Raw genomic sequence first — 19799 nt, forward strand, 5'->3', positions numbered from 1 at the left:
TGTGTGTGTCTTCCTCTTATTGTCCAGGTCATTTTTGTACAGCATGCATAGATCAGGATGAGACAGATAATGTCACCGTGCCTCGTCTCCTGTAGTACAGCATTTTCACTCTCCGTGATTGACAGCGTGTCAGATGAGCCTGAGCTGAACGTTACCCACATCCAGAGAGAGAGAGGGAGCGATCTCGTGCTCTGCTGTGGAATTCTGGGTCGGCAGGGGCTGGACGCGGCCTGTGTTGAGCGATAACACTGCGCTGTTGTGTGCTCAGCAACGCCGCTCATTAACGACGTTGTTTACGGCCCATTTCACCGAAATGAAGCAGCGATTCTTAGTGCAGCTCACAATATCATGTTAAAAGTTAAATTGCTGATTGAAAAGCACGGAATACAGGGTCAATAACCTTTCCGTCCTGCTTAACCTGCGATGGAAACTTTATTATTTATCTATGAAAATGGTGCATTCTTGCAAGAGGCAGAGCAGGCTGTACTTGATGAGCCAACATCCCCAGGAAAAAACCAACCAAAAAGTCTTATAGGCCCTGTTGATATTACTCATCACATGGAGTGAGTCCTTCAGCTGGAATGTCAGTCCTCGTCTCTAATGATCGTAATGTAATGAGACTTGACTGTTTTGTTAGGACTCATTTTCTTTTGCTAGTGAAAAGAACATTGCTCTCTCTCTCTCTCTCTCTCTCTCTGTGTATGAGTAAATGAATTAATGGGAGAGTGTGCATGAGGTTGTCTGTGTTTGTGTGTGTGTATATATATATGTGTGTGTGTGTGTGTGTGTCCATAGCTCAAGTGCTGGTTTTGTCTGCCATCTAGTGGTGCGTTTTGGTAAGTTAACAATTACAGTTGCAGTTTAAAATCCTTCACACACATTTTCTCGTCACATTGTGCCAATTTTTATTTCACATTCGTACTATTTCATAGTAAGGTTTGAGAAATGTTTACTCTGATTCTGTCCTGCTGGTGATCCGGCATTCGTGGTTTTACCCCCTGGCTTCACAGTCAGCTTGCAGAGAGTCGAGTAATGAGCACCACAGTGACACACAAAAACAGGGTAGATGAATCTTCTGGACCAATCTGGCATTGGTGAGTCAGCGGCATTGTAAACAGTTGGGAAGTGATGTAGAGAAATGAAAAGGCAGAAATAACAAGCGCCTGTCATTCATTTACTTATTTATATGAAGCTGGAGGAGTGAATAAATTGTGATGTTACCATAGTCCACCACATGAGGGCAGAACACAAACACACACAGTTACACACTTTTTATGAATGACTTCAAAGTGAAGTGACACAGTGAAATGTGTCCTCTGTAATTAACCATCACCCTTGGTGAGCAGTGGGCAGCCATGACAGGCGCCCGGGGAGCAGTGTGTGGGCACCTCGGGGGCACCTTGGCGGTTCGGGACTACATTAAGGGTTTGTTTCCCAACCTGCTATGCCAACCACTGGCCCAGTAAAGTCAGAGTGATAATATAATAAGTGTAATAATTGCTATCTTATTTGTTCTAGAGAACAAATCATTTCAAAATGATATGAAATTGAAACATTATTGGTTTTAATTTATTCAGAACCATAAAATCTACATTAATTTTTATTCCTGATTGCTACAGGACAAGCCAAATGGCCAGTAGATTACACTTTAACCCTTCACAGTATGACAGTTAACTTATTCGTATGTATGTTAGTTCATCATAGCATCCTTCAAGAACGGGAGATACCGCGACCTTTCAACCCTTCGTTTATAGGACTGCTAGCATTCAGATCACCGTACTTTGTCAAAATAGCAAACTGATATCCCTAAACCTAACCCTAACCCTACCCGCATGTACACTGACATCATGTACAATTTCTTACCTTTATTCAGTGGTATGATAGAATGATAGACGCAACCGAAGCACGACCATGATCGTGCAACGTATGTGCAATATTATTCTGTGTGCTGGTCTCTGGCGTACCGACATGGCTGCGAATATAAATAAATCAGGTCCACCCAGTAATCTGAGTCCGTCACAATTGAACAGACTCAATTTCTACCATTGTAGTCGGGTCGGATCGGGTTGGGTCGACCTTACGGTCTATAGTACCTATAACAGCCACAGCAGATTCCACCCTCAATCAGCGATCGCTTGGCTAATCTGTTTACATTAATAGCAAATTTTCTAATAAACTTTTGTTTTTGCGTCCTTTAGTCAATGGCTACTAATCAATTCATAGTTTACTTTGGAGTGTTATAATTGCCACCTACTGACCTTTCTTGCCTAGTAAACCAGAAGACCCAGGTTCAAACCCCTCTTACTACCATCGTGACCCTGAGCAAGACACTTAACCCTGAGTGTCTCCAGGGGGGGACTGTCCCTGTATCTACTGACTGTAAGTCGCTCTGGATAAGGGCATCTGGTAAATGCTGTAAATGTAAATGTAGTATCTCAATAGTTGGGCAGGTAAGTGACTAGTTAATATCAGGGACTGAACAGGCCTACCATGCCCAGGGTGTCAAGAGCTCTTCTGCTCTGCACAAAGATACTATGGTAAATGTTTTGTTCATCTCATGTCTGAATGCTGTCCATTTATTTCCACAAAATTGATAGAGATTGATTTTTACGAGAGTTACAGCTCTTGTCTATAAAGCATACAGGATTATACAGAGTGTTGATTATCCTTCTGGGCGTGTTGTTGTTTATACATTTAATGTTCACAAATATCATTTTGGTATCCTCAGAAATCACCCTCCCCTCCCCGGCGATCTCTGGTGACCCCAGAACCACTGTTCAATTTAAGGTGTCATGTTTTATTGAATGGGATGGGAAAGGGAAAAAGAATATGAATAGCCTGCTCGTGACCTAAACCACGAGGGCTCCCAGTGCTGTTCCCGAACACGCACAGCTTAATTAAGATCAGGTGATTGTTAACAGCCTGATGTTGCATGTGACAGGTTGAAATGAGAACATTCCATCAGGAACAGGACCAGGAAGCCCTGACCCAAACAAACAGTCCTGCCGAGGTTCATTCTCTCCGTGCTCCTTATCTAAATTCTAATTGGCCAGTTATGGTCTTTTGTGGAACAGCCCCCTCAGCCTCACATAAAAAGGAAAAAACATACGGGGCCCTATTTTCTATCTGGTGTTATGCACAGTATTAAGTATTAAGCTTGTTTGCTAGTGTAAGCACGAAGGAATCCTCGTGATTCATAAAATAATTGAAGTGATGTGATGCACAGCACATGGTGACACAATGAGGGCAGTAGTAGCCTAGTGGGTGACACACTCGCCTATGAACCAGAAGACTTAGGTTCAAACCCCACTTACTACAATTGTGTCCCTGAGCAAGACATTTAACCCTGAGTGTCTCCAGGGGGGGGGACTGTCCCTGTAACTACTGATTGTAAGTCGCTCTGGATAAGGGTGTCTAACAAATGCTCTAGATGAAAGTGAAGTGATTGTCACATGGTGCACACAGTGAAATTTGTCCTCTGCATTTAACCCATCACCCTGAGTGAGCTGTGGGCAGCCATGACAGGCGCCTGGGGAGCAGTGTGTGGGGACGGTGCTTTGCTCAGTGGCACCTCAGTGGTACCTTGGTGGATCGGGATTCGAACCGGCAACCTTCTGATTACAGGGCCGCTTCCTTAACCGCTAGGCCACCACTGCCCACTGCTCTAAATGTTAAGCTTATTTGCTAGTGTAAGCTTGAAGGCATCCTCGTGATTCATAAAAATAATTGAAGTGATGTGATCCACAGCACATGGTGACACAATGAGGGGTGGTAGTAGCCTAGTGGGAAAAACACTCGCCTATGAACTAGAAGACCCAGGTTTAAAACCCACGTACTACTATCGTGTCCCTGAGCAAGACACGTAACCCTGAGTTGGAGACGGTACATTTCTCAGTGGCAACCTTCCGATTACAGGTCTGCTTCCATACCCGCTAGGCCACCACTGCCCCTCTGATAATACAATAATACTGTTTTTGACTGGTCCAGAATGAAGAATGTGTGCATGAAAGCTGGTCAATCATTAGGCTCCTTGTATGAAAACTTCATTAAATATCATGTTCTGTTTGGGTCCAAATGTTCTATTTGGGTCAAGATAAGATAAGATCATGGGTCATTAAGATAAGATTAGTTTGTCTTCTTAATGGTACAAATAACTAGCAAGCGGTTCTCACTGGCCTTACACAGGCAAACAAGCCCATCAGAAAAAGAGAATCATAACAGTTGAAGTTGTCATTTCAGCTAAATACGTGTTACGGAACCTGGTGCTACATAAAGTTACGTACTGACATAAAGTGCACGTGTGCGACAAAGACAAACTTGCTGCATTTAACAAAAATCATGTAGACAACAACAAGACAGACAGTAATAAACAGGTGAAACAAATAATTAATGTGCAAAGTAAAATAGTGCAAATATTGCTATGCAAAATGGAACTGGAACAGAGGCAGTGTGTGTGTGTGTGTGTGTGTCAGTGCAGAGTGGAAAGTCCCTGAGTGTTCAGGTCTCTGATGGCCTGTGGGACGAGTCTGGCAGTGAGGGCCCGAACGCTTCGGTACCTTTTTCTGGATGACAGGAGGGTGAAGAGTGCATTTGAGGGGTGTGTAGAGTCCTTCACAATGCTGGACAATCTACAAAAAAAATATTATTTATTTAATGCACATGTGGGTATCATTAGGAAAATAACAAATTAGTTGATTTTCCTCTCTCTTTTTGATCATAAACTTTGGTGGCTACGTGAATTCAGTCAAACGTTGTGTGTAGGTGTTCAAATTTCAGCGACGTCACTGCGCATGCGCTCCGCGCACCGGGACCGGACGACGTCAGAAGGAGGCGTGTCCCAGTGCCAGCTGGCGGTGACGTCGGCGCCCCGCACCGGCGCGTCGCCGCGCCCCACCTGACCGAAGCTCCTCGCCAGTCGCCCCGGTCACGGCGTCCGCTCGCAAGCCGCCGGTCGCGATTCTCCAGGCGCCATGGCCTCCATCCGGTCCCTGCGGAGGCTGGCTCAGCACGCTCGGCCGCAGGCGCGGAGCCTCCACGCGTCGGCGTCACGGTGAGCGCGCCAACCGGCGTCTGGAACGTTCTCTCCCGCCGGTCCTTCGCCGCGTTACGCCCGGTCCGGCGCTCCACGCTCCGCTCGCTGCCGTTATGTAACGTAGCGGGGCGGATGTAAGATGCCGGTCTCGGCGGCGCGGCCGCGGATGATGAAATCGTGCGCGTCCGTTGCGTGGGGCGGGTCACGTGACGCGCGGCGGCCGCTTCTCGGTTTATAGGCTCCGTAACCCGTTTAAGGTGTTAATTCTTAATTCTTTAGACGTGAAATTGAGATTTTTATTTCCATTATTTCAGACGTTCGTCGCGCCGGAAGACCATCAAAGACTTAAAGAAAAAAAAAAAAAAAAAAAACAACGTTTTACTTTCTACGTAACGCGACGTGTGGTCACACGGGAAATGTTGCCTTTTTCTCCCTCTACAAGGTTGAATATACTACGGGGTGGTTATTATAATCCAGAACAGTCCACGTCGAGGCTTCCCACGTGGGTGCGGAGGAGGACGCACGTACCGGTGTCGGGGTTTCACGTGGCGTGGAAAAGCGGACCTTCCACATTAATTGATCGGATGGTGCAGGTTATGGCGGAATTGGGGCGTTTTTAAACGTCTGAATGTGTTTGGACTGAGGCCTGGATATGTATGAACGTTTGGAATGCTGTAACTTTGTGGGTTTACTCTCGCACGCCACCTAGCGGTGAAGGAAGCGGGACCCGTAATCAGAAGGTCGCCGGTTCGAATCCCGATCCGCCAAGGTGCCACTGAGGTCCCCTTGATGAAGGTACTGTCCCCACACACTGCTCCCCGGGCGCCTGTCATGGCTGCCCACTGCTCACCATGGTTGAACCATCGTGATGGTTAAATACAGAGGACACATTTCAGCGTGTCACCGTGTAGTGTTTCACAATGACATTGCCTTGGGCCGGTTGGAGACGTGTCCTCGGCGGCTTCGTGTTAACACTGACGCCTGTGTGACTGTTGAGGGCCAGTGTCCGGAACTCTGCGGCCTCCCGGCGTTGCCGTGCGCTCGGTCCTTCGTACCCCAGGGGTACGGGTGCTCCGGGCTGTTGGCAGGTCGACCGCCGGCACAGGTCACCCTTTGTATTCGCCCGTCCGTTTCTCTGGCCGGGTTACATCACCGCGGACGCCTCGCTGCTCCTGAATGGCTGCCGTTATGTAAGAAGGAGCTCTCACGCTTCCGACTCGCCGCTTTAGAACGGCCCGTAACGAATGCGGGCTGGGGGACCGGCCGGCCACCCCCCAGCTGGTCATCTGGCGTCACGGGTTCCAAGGTCGACCCTGAACCCATTATGGAGAATCAGCATCACGCTTCTTTTTTTTTTTTTATTACTTAATGAGCAGCTTCAGGCCCGTGGCCCCGCCCTGCATGTGACCGCGAGCGACACCGCCCCGGCCGAGTTTAACGAGGCGTCTGGTGTGACCCCTCCCCCTCAGGCCGGACGCGGTGGTGATCTCCGGCAGGAAGCTGGCGCAGCAGGTCCGCGAGGAGGCGCGCGTGGACGTGGAGGACTGGGTCGCCGCCGGCAACCGCAGGCCGCACCTGAGCGTGGTCCTGGTGGGGAACAGCGCGGCGAGCCACTCGTACGTCCTCAACAAGACCAGAGCCGCCGCTGCCGTGGGTGAGTCGACGCGTCGGCCTTCCCACAATGCACCACAGTTGGTCAGTCTAGTGAGATACGGAATATGTAGCGTGAACATTTATTTTGAAGAAAAGTCCCACGTTTTACGATAAAACGTCGTTTTGCTGTTATTAGCGATTAATATTTAACACGTTAAAATTAAATTGCAGTGCAGAGAGTACATGACCATTAACCCACAATAAATACACCTCTACAACTCATACAAAATGCAGCAGCACGACTGATCTTCAACCTTCCCAAATTCTCCCACACATTTACATTTACATTTACAGCATTTACCAGACGCCCTTATCCAGAGCGACTTACAATCAGTAGTTACAGGGGACAGTCCCCCTGGAGCAACTTAGGGTTAAGTGTCTTGCTCAGGGACACAATGGTAGTAAGTGGGATTTGAACCTGGGTCTTCTGGTTCATAGGCGAGTGTGTTACCCACTAGGCTACTACCACCCCTCTGCTACGTTCCCTCCACTGGCTCCCAGTAGCTGCACGCATCAGGTTCAAAATACTGATGCTGGCCTACAAAGTCAAACATGGAGTAGCACCATCCTACCTCACAGCCCTTATTACACCTCGCACTGCACCTCGTATACTCCGAGCCTCCAGTACTGCTCGCCTGGACCCTCCATCTCTGAAGGTACGAGGAAGACGCTCATCTAGACTCTTCTCCGTCTTGGCCCCTCGGTGGTGGAATGAAGTTCCAGCTCAGTCACTGAGCACCTTCACACGGCAGCTCAAGACCTTCCTCTTTAGAGAAGATTTAGATGAACTTGTAACCTTCTTCTTGTCTGACTTCTGTATAGAAACTAGAACAGAGTGAATAAAAATATTGTATTCATAGTTGGGGGTCCTAGTGAACCAGAACTGATTCTTCATCCATGGTGACATGGAAGCACGTTGTAAGTCGCTCTGGATGAGGGGCGTCTGCTAAATGACTTAAACATAAATGTACAATAAACCAGGCCGATTGGCCAATGCGTTCAAGAGGACAGACTTGATTGGCTGCCACTGAAAGCGGGACTGGGGTTTTCGAACAGAAGATGCTTCTCTGGTAGGTGAGTCGCCCCTTCCTACCGACCCAGTGCCGTGTATCTGATACGCCCCCATCTCATCTCCCCAGGCATCAGCAGCGAGACCATCTTGAAGCCCTCCAACATCGGTGAGGAGGAGCTGCTGGACCTGATCCACAAACTCAACAGTGACCACCGGGTGGACGGCCTTCTGGTGCAGCTGCCCCTGCCTGGTGAGGATGAGTGCCGACCGCTGTATTCCGGTTTCTGTCGGGATGGAAATCGCCACGGCAACGTTCTGTATTGCTAACGTCCTCTCGGCAACGCCGTTGAACGCTCTGTACCGCGAGGTCCCAGCTCCAGGTACAATTTCGGGGGCAGTGGTGGCCAAGTGGGTTGTGGGTTCAAATCCAGAGCTGCCAGGGTGCCACTGAGCAAAGCGCCGTCCCCACACGCTGCTCCCCGGGCGCCTGTCATGGCCGCCCACTGCTCACCAGGGGCGATGGTTAAATACAGAGGACACATGTGCTGTGCTGCCATGTTTCGCTTTAAAAGCGGTGTCTGTCCCCCCCTGACCGCCGTAACACGTCACGTTGTGCTGAAGAAGAGGCGGGGTTTATGGAGAGGTCTGGCCTCTTGGTTTCCCCGCCCCTTTTCCAAACAGTTGTGGTAAGTTTGAATGTCAAAGTAAAAGGCGAGAGTATTCCTGCTGTCGCCTCAGCTGAACCGGCTCTGTAATCCTGCCGCCTCCTGTTTTACGTCTCGCCGCGGAACCGCCCGCCACGCGGAACCGCCCGCCACGGCGAACCGGGGTTATAATTAGCACCTGCCACTGCCACCTGTTGGCTGCCACAACTCGTCCTTGCCACCTCCCAAGAGTTTAAAGACCCGGAGTCGAGAAACAGAAAAGGAAATGGAAATGTTTATCACTGTTGGAAATAAAACGAATGCGATTGTTGTGAATGTGCGATTGTCGTGGTCCCCAGAGGCTACTATTTATTACCGTATCGAAACATCGATCAGCGATTATGGCTCCATTCTCTTCTCGATCTTCTGCCCTCAGAGCACATAGACGAACGGCGCGTGTGTAACGCCGTGTCCCCGGATAAAGACGTAGACGGCTTCCACGTGGTGAACGTGGGCCGCATGTGCCTCGACCAGTCCGCCATGCTGCCCGCCACGCCCTGGGGAGTCTGGGAAATCATTAAACGCACAGGTGAGTTGTATAAAAAAAATAATTCAGCGATACAAGAACCACCAAAAGCGACATTTTTATGATTTATTGTTATTGGTTGTGTGTACATTGATCGTAATGGATTTGTCGGGTGCGCAGGAATCCCAACACTGGGCAAGAACGTGGTAGTGGCCGGGCGCTCGAAGAATGTAGGCATGCCCATCGCCATGCTGCTGCACACGGACGGCCGACACGAGAGGCCAGGGGGTGAGTGGGGAAAATTTCCACCTCCTTGTCCATGTTTGGACCGAGAAGAGTCTCCTCGTTCATTTTGTAGTTTGGCAGCGGTTAAGAATGTGGACCCGTAGTCGGAAGGTCGCCAGTTCGAATCCCGATCCGCCAAGGTGCCACTGAGCAAAGCACCGTCCCCACACACTGCTCCCCGGGCGCCTGTCATGGCCGCCCACTGCTCACCAAGGGCGATGGTTAAATACAGAGGACAAATTTAGAGTCACGTCTGCTGAGAACTGTAATGCCGGGTTTGACCACTAGGTGTAATTTGAGTTATTAAGAGTTAAAAGTGGCTCTTTAGGTCCTAGAACCTGTTTGCACAGTTTGGAGGATTTTTTGTTTTTGTAAAGCGCTTGTTGACCATTGATTTACAGGAGATGCTACTGTGACCATATCTCACCGTTATACGCCGAAGGAGCAGCTCAGTCAGCATACCAAGATTGCAGACATCATCGTAGCTGCAGCAGGTATCTAATCACAAATTCTCCTTCCCGTGGGATGGAGGTCGTGTGCAGATGTCTAGGAACCCACCTCTAGTGGTTAAATCTTCTTAATGAAGTATGTCTGACCATTTACACAACAGGCATTCCCAACCTCATCACAGCCGACATGATTAAGGAGGGGGCCGCGGTCATTGATGTCGGCATCAACAGAATCCATGACCCCCTCACGGGCAAGGACCGACTTGTGGGCGACGTGGACTTTGAAGGTAATAGAACCTTTGTGGTGGTAAGTTCTCAGATGTGCCTGATCTGTGGGAGCAGCGTTGCCAGATTGGGTGGTTTGTGGGTGTAAATGAAAGTTTATTATCTAATAAAAAACACACATACAGAGGCATTGAAAGCTTTTGGACTTCACTTTTAATTAAACAAGATGCTTTGGTTTCATTACTGTAAAATGTTAGTGCTTTGAGCAGCCATTGTATTTATGACCGAGTTTTTGGGGTTTTATCTGGCAATGTGAGTTTTGAAATGAACATTCGTAAATGTGCTATATACAAAATCCCATTGAAAGTTCCTCCCTGTCCTGTTGATAGGCGTGCGGAGGAAAGCTGGCTTCATTACGCCCGTGCCTGGTGGAGTCGGCCCCATGACCGTGGCCATGCTGATGAAGAACACCATCAAAGCTGCCAAGAACGTGCTTGTGAACCCCCCCGAGCGCGTCCGCATGGTAGCGTCCTCATAACCCCCACCCCGCACATTCCACTCGGCCACGCCCAGCCCGACACCTTTGACCGCTTGAAAGGTGATCGATTTAAAGCACTCCCCCCCGCCATCCCCATTTCATCTGTTACAGTTTTGCTTTCTGCAAATTCTTATTTATACCTTATTTTTTAATAGCAGAGACCTTAGGATTTTTAAATTGCTCCTGCTTTATTTTTACTATTCATTATTATTTAACCCTGTCGAATGAGGCGATGTACGGCGCTGCCCAAAATTCAAGCTTGTAATTCACACAGCTTAACGTTTTAAAAGATGTTTCCAGGTACAAGCGTATTTATATTTATAAGAGTGTGAATACGTCGCAGTATTTATACCTGCACAGAGGTCGTGTAGTTTATCTGACTACTGATGGACGAGGACGCTACCGCGCGGCGAACTTGTTTTCCGGCATTCTTCATGGTTGCATCAGCGTCCGACGGTGCGTGTGAAATGCACGCACCTGGAACAGAACGGAGATCGTGGCGTTCGGTTTCCGTGGATACAGAAGCCACCAACGCTCAAGTTCTTCCCAGGTTGGACGCGGGGGTCAGGGACGGGACCTGAACGGCTGGATGTTTCATGCCCTTGCAGCTGATCCAGGGTCAGCTTTGATGTGGAGATGGAACGGCACTGCTGTTCCTCAGGCTCTGTGCTTGTTAGTGGAGGTCAAAAGGTCAAAGGGCTAATAACACCCAAGTCAAAGGTCAGAGTTTGTTGGGGGAAAAAAAAGCTTTAAGTTTACAGAACTGCAATATCAAGGTCTTTGTAAATATGATTTCAATAAATGCTGAAAGTGCAAATAACTGGAGTGTTTTTTTTTTTTTTTGCTTGTTTTTTTTTTAACTCCTACATCAAAGAAGAGCTGTAAGTCATTTCAATATAATATGTATAATTATTAAATATTATGATTTTTACTCTGCGTGCGCTGTAACATTAAAACCACCGGTGAGAGGCCAAGTCGACGCCTCAAACCGAACCGGAAACGTGTGGCAGGGTGCATTGTCCTGCTGGAAGGTTCTACACGTCAGGCAAAACATTAATAACGTAATGCAAACATGTAAATTGACGTTTTAATTCTGGTATGCAGTATATGGTGGTATAAAATATAAACTTTTTTTTCAGCCTTTTTGTACGCGGATTTACACTAGACTAAATCAATAGTCCAGGTGTGTTTCTTGGTCCAGTAATATCGACCGTGAAGGAGGCGACCCGGAACCTTTTCCTCTTGGCGCGAGTTGCGTTCCGGACCGGTTTTGCCGCAGGACGGAGGGAGAAGCTTTCTACACGCCGCGTCCTGCGCCGCTTTAGTCGGACCTCGTTCCGCCGGGAGGTGAGTAGACGGTTCATCTGCTTTATAATCGACATCATTATTTACGTTTACAGTATTTATCAGACGCCCTTATCCAGAGCGACTTACAACCAGTAGTTACAGGGACAGTCCCCCTCTGGAGACACTCAGGGTTAAGTGTCTTGCTCAGGACACAATGGTAGTAAGTGGGATTCGAACCTGGGTCTAATAAGCGAGTGTGTTACCCGCTAGGCTACTACCACCCTATTTCTCATGCGGTGGGGATCAATACGACCGCGTGGTTTAAATAAAAGATCATTAAAGTGTTTTTAACGTCCGATCGGCTTCCGTAAACGCGTTTTATGATCACTTGAGTCTAGAAAAAAGAAATCCTGTCTACATTTTATCCACTTTTTAATTTGTTGTGCAACTTGTAACCCGTTATAAATACATGTTGTCGGTCCAGTTGATCGAGACTATTCTTAATACCAGGGTGATAATAGGGTGGTAGACTAGTGGGTAACACACTCGCCTGTGAACCAGAAGACCCAGGTTCAAATCCCACTTACTACCATCGTGTCCCTGAGCAGGACACTTAACCCTGAGTGTCTCCAGGGGGGGGGACTGTCCCTGTAACTACTGATTGTAATTCGCTCTGGATAAGGGGCGTCTGGTAAATGCTGATTTTTAATAAATTATTTTCCTTTTCTGCCCCCCTCTCCTCTCAGCAGGGCTTTAATGAAGCTCACACCTACATAAATAGGTTGCTACGTGACAATTTAGTTGCTGGGGTGGTAATTATATACGACGTCCACAGAGAGTCGTCCTCTCCAGCGCCGGCGGAAAATGGGCCGAAGTCGGAGCAGATCTCGAGACGGATCCCCGGGGAGGTCACGGAGTAGACAGGCGCGGGAGAAAAGGCGCAGGAGGAGGCCGTCGTCTTCATCATCCTCATCCTCGTCGTCCTCCTCCAGCTCCAGCAGCAGCAGCCGAAGCATCAGGAGGAAGCGCGCCTGCAGCAAGCGCCAAGGTTGAAGGTTCTAATCTGCTTGGTAGTGTCAGCGCTGGGGACCGGAGAGAATCCATGTCGTCCATGTTAAAAATATCGCATTTTTGTAAAAAAAACACACTCATCAATAATGCATAACCAGTTGAGAGATTATGGATTATTAGGAAACTAAAATCTGTTGTGTATCTGTATTAAAAGGTTTGGTTCCTCCCACAGACCGCAAGAAAGAGAAACCTGGCAAGAGCAAGAAGCGACAGAGAAGCTCCTCCTCTTCCTCTTCTAGCTCCTCCTCTTCATCGTCCTCCAGTGACGAGGAGGCAAAGGAGAAGCGGAAGCGGCACAAAGCCAAGAAGCGGCTGAAGAAGCAGAAGGCCAAAGAGAAGCTGAAGCTGAAGAAGAAGAAGAAGCAGCTGAGGAGGGTGAAGAGGCTGGCAGAGAAGGGCGGGCTGCAGTTAAACGCGGCCGCGCCCGTGGTGGTGGTGGCGGCGGCGGCGGCCCCGGCCTCCTCCAGGATCCCCGGCTCCCTGGAGACCTGGCAGACGGAGGACTCTGTGGAGCACGGCCCAGGTGGTTTCTTCTGGAATTCTGAATATTCACCTGCTGATTTGCTTGATGGTACATCGTCATCATGGCTACAATTTGTTGGAGAGTGAAGTGAAGGTGAAGGGGTTGTCATTGGGGAAACTACAGCACACGGTGCACACAGTGAAATGTGTCCACTGTATTTAACCATCACCCTTGGTGAGCAGTGGGCAGCCATGACAGGCGCCCGGGGAGCAGTGTGTGGGGACGATTCGGTATCGGTCACGAGCAGGTTTCAATGTCATGCGTGCGATTTATTGATTCAGAATATAAGATATTTTCTGGTCGAAGGGTGTTTGTGGCCTAGAGGGTAGCGCACTCGCAAATGAACCGGAAGGTTCGAACCCCACTTACGACCGTCGTGTCGCTGAGCAAGACACTTTGGGGCAGTGGTGGCCTAGCGGTTAAGGAAGCGGCCCCGTAATCAGAAGGTTGCCGGTTCGAGTCCCGATCCGTCGAGGTGCCACTGAGCAAAGCACCGTCCCCACACACTGCTCCCTGGGCGCCTGTCATGGCTGCCCACTGCTCACTCAGGGTGATGGGTTAAATGCAGAGGACAAATTTCACTCTGTGCACCGTGTGCTGTTGTGTATCACATGTGACGATCACTTCTACTTCAGGGGGGCGGTCCCTGTCACTATAAGGGCATCTGGTAAATGGCGTGAATGTTTTTTTATTTTTGCTATATATTCGAAATCCCCCTCCCTCCAGTGATGACGGATGAGCAGAAGGCCCGCCTCTCTACCAAGCGGCCCCTGACCAAGGAGGAATACGAGGCGAGGCAGAGCGTCATCCGCAAGGTCCTCGACCCGGAGACGGGGCGCACCAGGTGAGCGCGAACGTCACATGTGATACACAACAGCACACGCTCCTTCCCGCCGGCGCCGACTAACGTTCTGCCTCCGCCGCAGGCTCATACGAGGAGACGGCGAGGTCCTGGAGGAGATCGTCAGTAAGGAGAGGCACAAGGACATCAATAAGGTAAAAAAAAAAAAATAAATTCCCAAATCGTATTTACATGCGCTGCCGCCATCCTAAACCTGCGGCCCACTCACTCCAACTTTAATAGCCTGTGTAATTAGCCGAAGGCTAATTTTGGGAATTAGGCTGAGTTAATTAGTGCTGTGAAATGACTCCGCCGCTTCGTTTCCTGCGTTCGCAGCAAGCCACGAAGGGCGATGGGAATGCCTTCGCCAAGAGGATGGGGATAAACAGGTAGTCCGGAACGCCACGCCATGGAGTCCGGAACGCCACGCCACAAACGAATCCGTCACGAACCCGGAACGCCACGTGTTCCTGTTATTTTGCGGGTTATTTTTCTGCCTGCTTCTGCTTATTCTGCGACATTTAGTCCCGGCAAGCGCAATTATTACGATTTTTAGCTCCATGAAAAGTGGGAAGAATTGTACAAAGTTGTGTTGAAATGACTCGTAATTTATATTGTACAAATATAGTGACTTTAATGGCAATTTAAATCACGTACCGTGTCTCATACTGTAATCTCCAATTTCAGAGGATGAATTTTGCACGGTTCAACTGGAACAGATGTTGAATTAATGTTTCTGCAGTAGGATCATGGTGAAGTGGGACCTGTGTGTGTTCATTCCACAATAAAAGCCAGAGACGCCAACGTTTCAGATGATTTCGTTTATGTACAAATACCGGATATTCTACTTCTTTACAACAGATCACCCATTTCCCCTCTGGAGTTTCGCGCCGGTCACGAATTTGACTTCGGTTGCACTGCAGGAGTGTTGGTGGCCTCTCAAGGTCCTACAGGTGACAGAAATGTGAAGAGGCACTTTTGGGTGGACTTCATGCTGTCAGAGAAACTGGTACTTTTATCCTTGAAATTTATTCTAATCTTTTGTTAATTCGAATAAAAAAAATATGGCGACCCAGAAACGTTCCCGCCCCCTCGGCCGTAACTTTAGAATGTGGGGACTCCTGCAGGAAGTGGGCTGTAACAGGCGTGGGTGTGGCTTCAGCAGAGGTAGTCATCGTCCAGCAAGAGGGGGGGGGGGGCGGAGCTCGGACAGAAAAGGCGGGTCTTATCAGCCTGGCGTCTACAGTGGCGAGGGGACGCCGTCCAGAAATGTTCTCGGCCAATCCGGCTTCCCTTTTGGGCAGCTCGCACACCCGTGCCGAGATCAGCACATTGGCGTAACCTATGGCAACGAGTGGAATGTATTCCACTCAACATTTTAAAATTAATTTAGGCTTTCTTTTCTTCGTTTTCTGAAGATGACTAACAATTACAATTGAGCAAACATTAATTGGAGGGCGCACCGCGGCAACTAATCGAGTACGTAGTGACACCCCCCCAGCTTGTGCTCTGTCATAAGATATTGGCACTGGTGCGACGTACGAGGAACGCCCGTTACGGCGGAACCCACGTGACGTTGAGGCCATCAGCCATGCGGCAAGGCGGAATGATGTCAGAACGAGGACCTGGAAGTGGTGTGGGGCCGTTTGTGGTGCGTGTGCACGGTAGTCTGCTGCGCGCCGACCCGACTGATTGGCGTTCGTGTTTTGGGATGCGAGAGCAGGAGGTCGGAAGTTTGTGCCGGGCGCGTGGTGGAGCGGCGGGCCCGCGATTCTGTTCAGTGCATTTACGGCGAGTTCTTGACGAAACTCTGGGCAGTGACCGTGTGCCGATCCCGTCCCCCGTTTTTTTGTGTGTGGGTCTTCCGGAAACTCACACTTTGGCCTACAAAGAGCTGTGCTTGTTGGATTTCTCCAGCGATTGGCACATTTTGGCAGGTTTCTCCGAGTCCACTACAGTCGTAAAGGGTAAAATCATGTAAAACTGTGCGCTATAGCTGTAACCGCAATTAACCTTAAAAGTCTACGCCAATAAATAAGCCTCATAAACGTTCCAAGTCAGCTCTACGGTTCTTACGTCTTACGCGCTTCTTTACGATATTTACACCATATTTCAAAAAGCCGTCAGTGGGACCAACACACTTGTAGCACTGATCCATTAACAGCCAGACAGCACACAGAAAACATCGGAACGTCCCAATTTTCCTCTGGCAACGTTGCGCGGGTCCGTACATCCTGACTCAAGTGGAATATGACAATTTGACATTTACCAAAGAGTTCCACGCGGCGAAGGCTTTGGTAATTTGAGCAGAACAGGATACCACCCTAAAACTACATAGCCAAGGAAAAGCTTAAAAAAAAAAAAAAACTATGGCGTACATTGTTTCAAGTCATAAAAATGAAGATGTGATGTGTCCGTATCTCAGTTAGAGACCCCTGGTCTGAAATAATGTACAGTATCATATATATATGTACAAGACTAGCGGTAATATACATTTAGCTCACCGCCTATGCCGGCCGCGTTGGCACGGCCACACTGCGGCCTGTGACTGGTCAGACACACCCAGATGCACACAGAGGGGTCGTCAATCATACAACTACATCAAAGACATTAAAAAAAAAAAAGATGACCAGTCAGAAATGACAGTGTGGCCATTTCACGACGGGACGTGAAGCACTGATCTCAAAGCAGGCTCTCCTCCACCATACCGACACCTTAATCATGAGTTATGTGGCAACGCTGGTCCTGATTTCTTACAACCTATGCAAAAAGTGGCAGCATTGTCTGCATGAGGGGACCCAGATGGCTTCTGCCATTATACTGGTCATGCCAGTAAATATCTACTGGGACTTGAACGTCCTCGAAAACCGTGACATTTTCACGAAAGGCCCTTAAAAGTGACACAAAATCCCTGTTATCAGTCCAGGACCCCAACGGGGTTGGCAGTTTCGCAGTCCGAGGGATCCTGTAATGGGTGTACATGTGAGAAGCTCCTTGATTGGCAGTCTTGGCTGGCCGAGTCGCGTCAGTCTCCCGTCGCCAAGGCTCAGGGATCTCCAGCATTTAATCATGTGCTTAACGTTTCCTAAACGTTCCTAAACGTTGTCCTTACTGTCCTGTGAGTGGCGACAGCAGCTTGGTTTTTGATGTCTAAAGAGGTCCCTCGTAGCACCGAATGTTGTCCCGTCTCTTTGTTTTTTAACCCCTCTGTCGATTATCTATCACTCATCCACTCGCTCATCCACTCACTCACTCACTCACTCACTCATCCCCTCGCTCCCTAGCTCTTGTGGAAGCTAGCCGGCTCCATCCTGGAGTTGGCGCTGCGGCCCCAGCACCCGGCTGCCAGGCTCATGCTGCGCTGGGCCTGCGCCCGCTCGCCGTGCCCGCGGTCCCAGTGGCCGTCCGACTGGCTCTTGGTGCGCTCGGGGCGGCCGTGCCCGGCGGCGGTGGAGGTGGCCGGCTGGGCGGAGATGGTGCGCAGGAGGTGCTTGCTCTTGCGCAGGAAGTCGCTGCCGGTGCCCAGGCCGAAGCTGGCCTTGCGCAGGACCATGCGCGAGCCGCCGGGCTTGTTGGGGTGCGAGCGGTGGGCGCTTTCCAGCTGAGAAAGGTGGGCGGCGTAGCCGTCCGCGACAAACTGTACAGGGGAAACGGAAAAATATATATAAACCAATGAAGCTCGGGTTAGACTGTTGATACCAACCTTGCTCTTCTTTTGTCAAATTTAAGACCCTGCGTTGGGGTTGTCAACTACATTTGGCCAGAGTTGTTCTTGGCAGACACTATGAGGGCCAGGTGCAATAATGTTAATTCGTATTGTATCTTAAGTAATATATTAATATTGGATATATTACATTTCCTTCCAAATTTCTGTTTCTTTTGAACTCACATTACCTCACATGAACTCACAGCAAAGCCCAGATGGTTTCTGATTTGTGAGTGATTTCCAAGCGCTGCACTTAGTACATTTACATTTACAGCATTTACCAGACGCCCTTATCCAGAGCGACTTACAATCAGTAGTTACAGGGACAGTCCCCTCCTGGAACAATTTAGGGTTAAGTGTCTTGCTCAGGGACACAATGGTAGTAAGTGGGATTTGAACCTGGGTTTTCTGGTTCATAGGCGAGTGTGTTACCCACTAGGCTACTACCAACCCTAGTAAAACCCAGACGTGCGGCGTGACCAGTGGATTACTGACCGACTGGGTGGTAGTAGCCTAGTGGGTAACACACTCGCCTATGAACCAGAAGACCCGGGTTCGAATCCCACTTACTACCATTGTGTCCCTGAGCAAGACACTTAACCCTAAAATTGCTCCAGGGAGACTGTCCCTGTAATACTGATTGTAAGTCGCTCTGGATAAGGGCGTCTGATAAATGCTGTAAATGTAAATGTAAATGACTTAAGGCTTGTTTAATTCGATTTTTTTTTTTTTTTATATAATTATAGGGACATATTTCTTCCTCCTTACTAGGCCAGTTCCCGAATTTAGTAATATCACAGGATTTTTTAAGTCCCGCTCTCAGGACACGTCCGCTGGCATTTAGTTTAAGTGCTGTCTGTCTGCATGTTTTTGGTTAAATGTTTTTCTTGCACTGCCGGTGTCCCCTGTCCCATTTCGCACACGTGCACTTTATCTCAGTACGTAACATTACATTTACATTTACTGGACACAATGGTAGTAAGTGGGGTTTGAACCTGGGTCTTCTGGTACATAGGCGAGTGTGTTACCCACTAAACCCATTTACCCACTAAACCCATTAAACGTTGTATAAATGTTACATGTAGCACCAGGTTCCGGAGAAATTCTCCAGAGTGCAGAATTTAGCTGTCTGGTGGTTCTGATCATTCCGATTTCATACACAAAAAAGCAACACACATATTGGAAATGCAGCAAATTATGTAGAGGGTCTTTTAATTTCTGGATTTAAGGATCACTAGTCATTTTAAATGACATTTGAGGCATTAAAGGGACAAAATTTTCTGTAATGTTACAGCATGAGATGCAAATGCAGTTAAGATAAGTCCTACAATCAAGGATATAAGAATTTTCGGGTGAAAAAAAAAAGGTTTCATTGGACAGTTGATGATGATGATCGATAATTTGGGTCAGAAACTCTTTCCGGGGTATGAATGTTCCATCGAAATCAAAGAGAATTAATTGTGTGTGCTACCTGGCACTGATGCTGGGTTTTCTTTGAGGGCCTGCCCACAATGTAGATCTGAGAGGGACCCAGGCCGATGGAGGAGTAGACGGAGATGTCTTTTGTGGAGCCGTAGCCTGCACATATCTTCATGTGCGCCTGAGACGGGGCAAACAGGACGTATTCAGAAACACACAACCCGTCTGGACGGCCAACCTAGAAAATTCTAAGGACACACACACACACCTCGCTGATGAGGCATTTGAGGAAGTTGGCCTTGTGACGGAGAGGGTCGTGAACCAGGCCGTCACAGAAAGACACAATGCCGTGGGGAAAGTTGTGCTGAGAAAGCCAGGCCACGACCTTTGGCTTCTGCATGTCTGGCCGACCCGTCACGTAGATGATGAGATACCCCAGATCCTGCCAGTGTCTAAGATGGACAGAATAAGCCAGAAAGTCAATGCTGATCACACACAGACACCCCTACAGCTCTACAGAACATTCCAGAACATTACTAGTGCCACTGTAGCTGACTAATCAAACCCCGAGCTTTCAGTATCCCCATT

The 19799-nt window shown here is 48.7% G+C and overlaps 3 protein-coding genes across 10 annotated transcripts in view; 2 read left to right on the plus strand and 1 right to left on the minus strand.

The window, feature by feature from the left end:
* The first annotated feature begins 4826 nt into the window (after positions 1-4826).
* Positions 4827-11181, plus strand: mthfd2 (methylenetetrahydrofolate dehydrogenase (NADP+ dependent) 2, methenyltetrahydrofolate cyclohydrolase). The gene is made up of 8 exons (XM_028996059.1): positions 4827-5050; positions 6502-6686; positions 7825-7947; positions 8778-8930; positions 9048-9155; positions 9554-9646; positions 9763-9888; positions 10216-11181. The coding sequence occupies exons 1-8, from the start codon at positions 4971-4973 to the stop codon at positions 10362-10364; spliced, it is 1017 nt and encodes a 338-aa protein (XP_028851892.1). The 5' UTR covers positions 4827-4970; the 3' UTR covers positions 10365-11181.
* Positions 11182-11515: 334 nt separating this feature from the next.
* Positions 11516-16755, plus strand: arl6ip4 (ADP-ribosylation factor-like 6 interacting protein 4). 4 transcript variants are annotated; one of them, XM_028995614.1, is made up of 6 exons: positions 11516-11711; positions 12487-12699; positions 12895-13293; positions 13972-14089; positions 14172-14241; positions 14423-16755. In XM_028995614.1, exons 2-6 carry the CDS (start codon positions 12516-12518, stop codon positions 14477-14479), a joined length of 828 nt encoding a protein of 275 aa, XP_028851447.1. In that variant the 5' UTR covers positions 11516-11711; positions 12487-12515; the 3' UTR covers positions 14480-16755. The 4 variants fall into 4 exon arrangements, with proteins under 4 accessions (XP_028851447.1, XP_028851446.1, XP_028851445.1 ...); XM_028995613.1 differs by having other exon boundaries at positions 11517-11711; positions 12398-12699; XM_028995612.1 differs by having other exon boundaries at positions 11517-11711; positions 12401-12699.
* LOC114799200 (membrane-associated phosphatidylinositol transfer protein 2-like) overlaps positions 14893-19799 on the minus strand; it is a 54453-nt gene continuing 49546 nt past the window's right edge. For all 5 annotated transcript variants that reach the window (XM_028995606.1, XM_028995610.1, XM_028995607.1 and 2 more), the window contains 3 exons: positions 19480-19663; positions 19264-19392; positions 14893-17723 (listed from right to left, as the gene is read on the minus strand). In XM_028995606.1, coding sequence (XP_028851439.1) covers positions 17367-17723; positions 19264-19392; positions 19480-19663 — 670 coding nt within the window. In that variant the 3' untranslated portion in view covers positions 14893-17366. The remainder of the gene's footprint in view (positions 17724-19263; positions 19393-19479; positions 19664-19799) is intronic.

Source organism: Denticeps clupeoides, chromosome 11 (assembly GCF_900700375.1).
Source record: "Denticeps clupeoides chromosome 11, fDenClu1.1, whole genome shotgun sequence".
In the NCBI taxonomy this organism is placed as follows: Eukaryota; Metazoa; Chordata; class Actinopteri; order Clupeiformes; family Denticipitidae; genus Denticeps; species Denticeps clupeoides.

Excerpts from the sequence above, each read along its gene's own strand:
- arl6ip4 (XM_028995614.1), top strand. The coding sequence starts at position 12,516 with ATGGGCCGAAGTCGGAGCAGATCTCGAGACGGATCCCCGGGGAGGTCA. Across the intron at positions 12,700-12,894 it reads CGCCTGCAGCAAGCGCCAAG|ACCGCAAGAAAGAGAAACCT; the intron begins GTTGAAGGTTCT and ends TTCCTCCCACAG. Across the intron at positions 14,242-14,422 it reads GGCACAAGGACATCAATAAG|CAAGCCACGAAGGGCGATGG; the intron begins GTAAAAAAAAAA and ends CTGCGTTCGCAG.
- mthfd2 (XM_028996059.1), top strand. The coding sequence starts at position 4,971 with ATGGCCTCCATCCGGTCCCTGCGGAGGCTGGCTCAGCACGCTCGGCCG. Across the intron at positions 5,051-6,501 it reads CTCCACGCGTCGGCGTCACG|GCCGGACGCGGTGGTGATCT; the intron begins GTGAGCGCGCCA and ends CCTCCCCCTCAG. Across the intron at positions 9,156-9,553 it reads CCGACACGAGAGGCCAGGGG|GAGATGCTACTGTGACCATA; the intron begins GTGAGTGGGGAA and ends ATTGATTTACAG.